This window comes from Syzygium oleosum, unplaced genomic scaffold (genome assembly GCF_021117445.2).
Source record: "Syzygium oleosum isolate NSW1041296 unplaced genomic scaffold, Sole_v2.1 Sole_v2.20, whole genome shotgun sequence".
Classification (NCBI taxonomy): Eukaryota; Viridiplantae; Streptophyta; class Magnoliopsida; order Myrtales; family Myrtaceae; genus Syzygium; species Syzygium oleosum.
This window is the reverse complement of record NW_026607504.1, coordinates 7,089,353-7,097,926: the sequence shown is the minus strand read 5'-3', so window position 1 is coordinate 7,097,926 and position 8,574 is coordinate 7,089,353. Positions and strand designations below refer to the sequence as shown.

Below are 8,574 nucleotides of genomic sequence, written 5' to 3'. Positions count from 1 at the left end.
AACGCAACTACCACCAACGCCATCAACAGGTGGCCACCACCATATTGGAAGCGAAGTTTAGAAATCATTTCAACAGGACATTATTTTGGGACCTCTTGCATGAAAACCAATCGCTGAATTGTCGAAGTCCTAGATACTTTACAAGAGAAAGATTTGCTGAGAGCAAATCACTGAGAACCTTGGACAGCAAAACTATCTTTCTGTAATCTAACCTTTGTCAATAACATATCAACAACCCAAACGTGAAGCCCTTTTCTCTGAATCTGGTACATGCCAGAGAAGCCGAAAGTACGTGAACTTTCTGCAGTGGCCAATCACCATGGTTACCTTGAAGCGAGACTCCCCGGAACTGAAATATCACTCGCCACTGGCAAAAAAATTGCAGAAAAAGGAAACTTCGTTGGAAAGGTACAAAAATTTCGACGGAGTAATGACATAACAGTACCAACCCCACCATCATCGTACACCACCTCTATAGATTGGACTTATCAGTTGTCAGCTTGAATTCCCATAGTGAGATGAATACATGCTAGGAATTAAACATTATGGAAACTATGAACAAACCTTTTGATGATGATGGAACCACCACGATGTGCATAGGTGCATTATTGGGAGGAAGCTGTAGCCGGAGGGGATGGAGCTTCTTGTTCCATTGAGAGCAGATCATGATATCCTCATGCCCTGTCTCTTCCTCTAATTTCTGCACCAGCTCCTCCAATCTACTTCCCTTGAACGTGAACGAAAGCTCTTCATTCTCGTCCTTAGTGTTTCCGTCTTCATCAGCCACTTTGTAGAAGATTATCCTCCCTTCAGCTTTCACTGAAAGCGAATCGTTATGCTGCAAAACAAGAAAACCAGAAAAAAGAATGTTCAATTGCACCTCACAAGTGTTCTGCATCAAATCATACTTTCCCAGAAACCAGATTGATTACAATTCATCAAGGGTGTCAGGGGGGAAAGGGGGCACGGCTGCAATGCGTGAAGATGCTACTCATAGTGTCGCATTTTGCCAGATGCACAAAAGGAAGTTCATTTGAATGGAGCATGGACTTGGATGAAAAAAACGCTGCATTGGAAAGACCAGCATACAATTCTAAAAATGCCAGTTGATATGATTATTGAAGAATAAGTTTTCCCGAGACAGAAAAACTCCAATTGCTAACCATATGTTCCGAAGCTCAAGACACGAGCAGAATGTCCGTTCAGGATGCATCGACACGCGTAATGATGAGAGTAGGCTGTTTAGATTAACATTATCATCGGTCGCTGAAACTGATCTCTGTCTAATTAGCTAATTCTTACGAAGAAAGTCATCCTTCATCCCTAAAGTATATATCCTGGTCGATCTAGTAATCAAGGCGTAAGGAAATAACCTCAAACTCTGATGATTTCGGCGAGCGGAGCTCTATCGAGGAAGGAGAGTCCAGTTCCGGGAGCGATGGTTCTGAATCACAATCCAATTCTGCCTCTGGCAACGGATTAATTGGCTGTTCCCTGGTCTCCACAACATCGACATCCCACAGAATCCAATCCTGGGTCGAGGTCCGGTGCGGTATATCGTGCGTGATCGAGTTCCTCCAGGGCGGCAACCCCCCGTTCGCGCGCAGGAAATTGCAGTATCGCGTCTTGAGCCGGACCTGGACCCCGTCCCTGATGGGCTCCCATTCCAGGGACGAATCCAATCTCCCGGTCGGGAGGGTCTGCAGGACCTTCTTGCCTGTCATCCCCAGGAGGAACGGCACGTTGGACGCCGTCAGATACTTGCCGTAGCAGCTCTTCAGGCGCACAACGCCGGCGCCTTCCACGAGCTCCACAGTCCACTTGGCCTGCCTGACCGACCCGTTGCGGTCCTGGCACACGGACTCCCCGTCCTCGCCCGCCAGCAAGTACTTGTCGTGGTGGCCAAGGAGGCGGACGGATTTCGCCTTGGTGAAGAACTCCATGCCGCCCTGATCACGGGGTGAAAAAACGGGAAACGAGAATCAATCCTGGGGACCAGAAAGAAAGAACCAACGATGCATTGCTGAATTGGAAGATGATGGTGGTTCCATTTCAAAGGGTCCTGGCCATATCACCTGATCTGAAGAAGCAAATGATCAGGCGAAACAACGTTGGTTCTTGTTCTTTCCGACAGAAGGGCGGCAAGAGAGAGGGGACAATGTGGAAATCAATGTGGTCGGGACGATGTCGGATTCAGGATTGAGAGAGAGAGAGAGAGAGGAGGAGAAGATGATGAAGATGCTGGTTAGGGGTGGTTGACAGTTAGGGAGTTTTAACTATATATTGGCGTTTCGGCCATTGGTAGCGTTTGGTTAAAGCGGGCATAACAAGGAAGGATTCCTGATATTCTTCGCGCGACCTTTGAAAATTTCCTCTTTATTTTTTTTCCCTTTGTTTTACAGGAAAGTTATTTTTTTTCAAAAAAAAAAGAGAAGAAGAAATTATAACTACTATCTTACGGCGAGATTAATTTCGAGTAACTCGTACCCGATCGAATCAAGGTAACCAATATCCCTTTCACGTGCAACTGCCAAGTTCGATCGCTTGATTTTACTTGGCCTAATTGCTGTAACAACATTTTGAAAGTGATTTTCATGCCGAAAACAAATAAGGTGGTTCATCTCGGATTGACCGTATAGATATATTGCGTATGAAGAGGTTTTGTGAGTGTGGAAAAATGATTTAGTTCAACTTAGACTTTGTTTCGCGAAAAATGGATCATTTTTTAAACACATTTTCAAAATAAAATCACTTGCATCACTAGAAATAAATAGTTAATGAAAAATATTTTCGTTATGCATAGCAGTTTATGTTTAAACATTTTTATGAATGATTAAAATATTATTCGTTCACTCATTTTTGTAAGCGATAAAATCGATTATTTTTAAGAAAATGTTTTCGAAATCATTCATTTTCCACAAAACAAATACAACCTTAATCTTCTACTTTTTCCCCTAAAAAACAGTTTCTTTATCTTTAAAGCATATATCTCCTTTTTTTTACTCAACATCTGAGTCGATGGTATCTTAGATTATGACTCATTATACAAATGACAAAAGATTGTACCTATATCTAAGAACATACTATTCATTAATATGGTAAATGCTAGATCTACAAAAATCAATTTTCAAAGCAGAACGATAAATGTATGGATGCTCAAATACAACTCGTTTGTTTGGATGCCCATTTCGGTGTTTCTGATATCAATTTTTAAATTAATTTAATAAATCGGTCTTTCTACTCTTAGATTTTATCTTTACTTAGATCCCATTCTATGCATTTTTATGAAATTTAATCGACAATAAATATATTTCGGAATGAAAAATCGTTATGCTTTTTTTCCCTACTTTTTAAACCCGTCAAAAATTATGGAATTGGTGGGGCTTCAAAATTCAGATAGTGTACCTTTTGGCTTTGCTTAAAGCTAAGAGAAGTGCTCCCAAAGTCCCAACTCCAAGGCAACATGTTAGGCACAAAATCCCAAGCAAAAGAAAGGAAGAAGTAATGGTAGCTACCTTTAAGATTGATCTATGAAATTTCTAGAATAAAGCCAACGGAAAAAAACCTCCAATTTCTTCTATTTATACAATTTCGCCTCTGGACTTGTTTTTGGGAAAATTACCAAAAAGTCCTAAACTTTTTGCAATTATGCCTATTCAGTTCTAAACCTTTTTTTTTTTGCCAATTCAGTCCTAAACCTTTTGCAATTGTACCAATTCAGTCAATCCGGCCACTTTTGGCCGGCCGGCGCTGACGTGGACGCCGGCCGACTGACATGGCAATATTTTAATAAAGTTTTATTATTTTTCGATTTTATTTTTATTTTTTTCTCTTTCTTTTTTTTTCCCCTATCTTCTTGCCCGAGGCCGGCGAGGCGAGGCTGCGGCCGGCAAGGTCGACCTCGCGAGGCAAGGTCGACTGGGCGACGGGCTCCTGATTTGGCGCTCGCCGTGCAACGAGGCTCGACCTCGATCTAGGGCCATGGCGAGGTCGACCGACCTCGCCATGACCGCCGAGGCGAGCTCGAGCCCTCCATCGCAGCAAGCCTCGCCACGGCGAGCGAGGTCGAGGTCTCGCAGTTTGGGCGGCGTCGCCCTGGGCGAGGCCGACCTCACCATGACCGGGTGACGGCGAGGCCGCCCAGATCTAGGAAGACCTCGCCGTCGTAGGGCAAGGCCAAGCCTTGCCATGGACTGCGGCGAGGTGGAGTCTCGCCATGGCCAGGGCGAGGCTCGACCTCGCTCGCGACGGTGGAGTCTCGCCATGGCCAGGGCGAGGCTCGACCTCGCTCGGCGACGGTGGAGTCTCGCCATGGCCAGGGCGAGGCTCGACCTCGCCCATGGCCGATAAGGTCGAACTCGCCGGCCTCAGCCTCTTGCCAATCGCTGGACCGGCGACCAAGGAAGAAGATAGGAAAAAAAAAAAAGAAAAAAATAAAAAAAAATTATTAAAATATTACCACGTCAGCCGCCGGCGTCCACATCAGCACCGGCCTGCCAAAAGTGGCCGGATGGACTGAATTAGTACAATTACAAAAAATTTAAAACTGAATTGACAAAAAAAGAGATTTAAGACGGAATTGGCGCAATTGCAAAATGTTTATGACTTTTTTGATAATTTTCCCCTTGTTTTTTGTGCAACACTATCCTTGAATTATATAACTTTTTGTTCGCGGTTGTACTTTCGGTTGTACTAAGTGTTGCGTTGGTAACTACATGGCTATTACTAATTTAAAACATCGATACATATACATATATATTGTTGAAGTAAATAGGAAATTTGGAAAAAAGAAAGAGTGGCGGCGGGCCGTCGGCAGCGGCACCCAGCTACCAGCAAGAAGACTCACGAAAAAGAAGAAGAAACAAAAGCTAAGAAAACATGTGATATCTCGTTGCGACGCCAGGTAAGTTACGTTTGATATGTCATTCCGCATATCTCAACACCTTCGTGTAAATTACTTAATTCTTTCTATAGCCTGCAAACATATGCATTAGATTACTATATGTATGAGCCAGAGAGAGGGAGAGAGAGTATAATATTCTTTTTTAGACAGTACAATAATTTGAAGGGTGTTTTTTTATAGACAGCATAATAATTTAAACTAAAAAAGTAGTATTATACTCTCTCTCCCCCTCTCTAGCTCAGACATACATAGTAATCTAATAACATAAGGAGTGCAGTTGGTCAAATCTGGCGACGCGACCGGAACTAAACTAACATGTGATCAACTTCGACAGAAGACAACTGGTGATGGACAAAGACGGATCATCATTTGATACATATGGTCCTTTCCTTAACTAATGCAAAGTTAGGCTGTCCGCTCAGCAATATTCGAAGAGACCCAAACCGACCCGAGCGCGAACGCATGTGAACCTTTTAGATCAGGTGAATCTCGCGTGAAGTGTATCGGATTCATCGACTGTGAGTTTCGTGGTGTTGCGGCTCGCGTGAGCCCTGTGCGAAAGAACTTGCTACGATAGAACGGAAAGGGAAGGGACCTTAGGGGCTTACCTTGAAGCTGCGCGATGGCTTCCTCGAAACCACCATGTCCATGCCCCCCGCCACCGCCGCGGCTGCACTCCTCACGTACTCTTCCACCGAGTAATCCTCCTCGGACGACGACACGAAGCTCGATTGGGACGACAGGTGGCCACGGGCCGAGTCGGCCCCGTGAGGGTCCGCCGCGAGGTCGACCACGTCGACTTCCCACAGCACCCAGTCCTGCGTGGCCGTCCGGTGGGGGATGTCGTGCGTGACCGAGTTCCGCCACGGCGGCATGCTCCCGTTGCCGCGCAGGAACATCCCGCCCTTCGCCCTCAGCTTCACGCACGTCCCGTCCTTCCGCGGCTCCCATTCTACGGACTTATCGTTCTTGGATTGCGGAGTTGATTGCGCCACTTTCTTGCCTTTAGAAACATGGGTAGTGTTCAACATTAATTAAGCTCATGCTAGAAAAAACCCTTTTCAATATGACCAAAACCAGAACTATATGAGCTGGACTCGGTGGTTGTTTTGGCAGAAAAATCATAGCAAACTAATGACTAATGACGTTTTTGAACCCGATACCGAGCCTAAAATCGTTAATTTAAGTGCCACGGTTAGGAATTATTAAAAGCTCTTGAGCAATCGATTGGGGCCTAATCGAGTTTAACGACTGAGTAAGTCGGGATCGAGAAGGGAATTGTTTATTTAAAGCCATTTTTTAAAGGGGGGGAAAATAGACCAATTTTAGCTTGGTAAACTGAAGTCATTGGGTTAAACAAAAAAAAAACAAAACAAAACAAAACACTAAAGTCATCATCCAAGCTTTATAGATAAGGTTGGCATTGCAAGACTTGCCAACTCGCTAGCTTCGTGATAACGGACAAAAATTCTGAAAATGAGTTGGACATTACTAACTTCGAAGATATGATTCGTAATTTACAAAGACAATTCGGTAATTTTTTCAAATGGGTTATTAATTTTATGTTGGTAATTTTCAAGTTTTTTTCTCATCAAAATTTTTTCTAAGAGCATAAAATTGAATCTCAGATAAAAACTCAAACCGAACCCAGAAAGAAAGCGAAAAAGAGAGAGGAGAAATCAGATCAGAAAACGAAGCGAAGCCTCGTTCGATCCTCCCACCCACGCACCTGAAACGCTGAAGAGGTAAGGCTCCTCCGTGGCGGCGAGGTACTTGCCGTAGCAGCTCCGGAGGCGGACGACGTGGCTGTTCCCGGCGACGCACTCGACGGCCCAGCGGGCCCCGCGGGAGGACCCGTTCTTGCTCTGGCGGACCGTCCCCCCGGCCTCGTCGGCGACGAGGTACTTGCCGTGGAAGCTCCGGAGCCGCACCGCCTCGGCCTTGTTGAAGAACTCCATGATCGATCGATGGTGATGATGATGCAAGCAAAAGATGGGAGGGAGGACTCTATGAAATGCAAGCTAAAGCTGTTACGTGCTCTTTCTGTACGATTGATTGATCGTACCAAGCAACGACCAAGACTTTGTAGGAGATGGCCATGGGCGACTTCGGGGTTGAAGAGGGGGGAAGTACATATGCTTTTATGGATTCATGAACGATATTAAATGCTAGATATTTGGACAGATTCTATAGGTTAAAAATCTTTGGGCCCAGATACTATTTTTTATGGAGGAAAATGGGAGACTGATTTGACCGGTTTCAAACTTCTTTTCACTTTGCACTGTTCCCTCTGGGGATCCAAGCACCATCCATCATCCTCCGTGACCAAAAGTGAAAAGACATTTGCAAGATCTAGCAAAAGACCCAGCAAAGAATCAAGAACCCCATGAGAATCAAGCAAACAAGTAAGGAAAGGACCGAGATCTGAGTGCGCCCGGAGAGTTCTAGGGAGCTTCGAAAGCAAAGGTGGAGAATAGGGACCCCCTGGTGAGCCGGGTTGGAGGAGAGGCGATCGGCGGTGACGGCTTGCCTTAGCGGCCTGGGCGGCTTCTTCGCCGAGGGAGGAAGATCTCAACCTTGGAACGCCCGGAGTGACGGTGCTGTTAACACCACCGTCGAATTGGCGGTGCCTCGAGTTTCTCGGGCTGCTTGTCGAGGGGCTGCAGGTGGAGGAGATGGATGTGTTGTGTGGAGAGAATTGTTTAAAAAGTTCTTAACTTGCTATACAGTGGCCAATTCACTCTTTGAACTTAATCGTAAATTTTTTGATGATTTTTCAAAGTAGTCGCTTTGATCGATTTTGGCTGAAAATTGCTTACGTAATGGTCCAATCAACACCAACTGTCCTACGTGACATGGTTAGCGCTGACGTGGATGATTTTTGCTTTTTTTTTAAAAAAATTCTGAAATTTGCTACTTTTTTCCCTTTGTCTTTTTATTCCTTTTTATTTTCCTTTTTGCCTGTGGCCGGTCGTCGGAGGCGGTCTTGGCGATGGTTAACGGCTAACGACCAGTCACAGGTGAAAAGGAAAAGATTAAGGGAAAAAAATATAAAATCAAAAGAAAAGAAAGAAAAGGAAAGGAAAGGAAAAAAAAAATTAAAAGGATTGCAAAAATCATCCATGTGAGCTTCGCTAGCCATGTTACACAGGACAACCGACGTCTACATTACCAATTTTCTATACTGACAAATCGTTAAAGGTTTTAGGGCTAAATTGATCAAATTAAAAAGTTTAGAATTGAATGGACCGCCGTATAATAAATGTACTTTTTGAACAAAATTTTTACCACTTTGCGGTATTCTATTCTTCCCAAGAAGCTTGAAGGCTTTCAATGATTAGATTCCAGTGGAGTCGCAATATAAAGTGAAAGTGGTGTGCCTGTTGAGTTTGTTGGGTTGCCTCTACATTTGGACAACAATGAAAACTACAGTTGTGTGAAAGAGTGAATTTTGGGGTTAGATTTAGAACGAGTATGGAGGTTCTTCTTTTCTCTCTTTATGCTTTCTTTAATTTCGCTGATTTGTATATTAGCTGTATGATTTGGCGCGGACTTACGAGGCTTGTTAGGTGTCGGAAAGAAGAAAAATTAAGTGACCCATATATGACCCATTTATTTTTAAATGGGTCATATATGGGTTTAAGACCCATTTTGACACCTCTAGTTAGGTG

The 8,574-nt window shown here is 44.3% G+C and overlaps 1 protein-coding gene across 1 annotated transcript; it reads right to left on the bottom strand.

Moving 5' to 3' along the window:
• Positions 1 to 56: 56 nt before the first annotated feature.
• LOC115670136 (uncharacterized) lies at positions 57 to 7,075 on the bottom strand. Its single transcript, XM_030591332.2, has 5 exons — positions 6,633 to 7,075; positions 5,512 to 5,906; positions 1,374 to 1,949; positions 565 to 838; positions 57 to 367 (listed from the first exon to the last, which is right to left on the bottom strand). The coding sequence occupies exons 1-5, from the start codon at positions 6,859 to 6,861 to the stop codon at positions 324 to 326; spliced, it is 1,518 nt and encodes a 505-aa protein (XP_030447192.2). The 5' UTR covers positions 6,862 to 7,075; the 3' UTR covers positions 57 to 323.
• Positions 7,076 to 8,574: the final 1,499 nt, after the last annotated feature.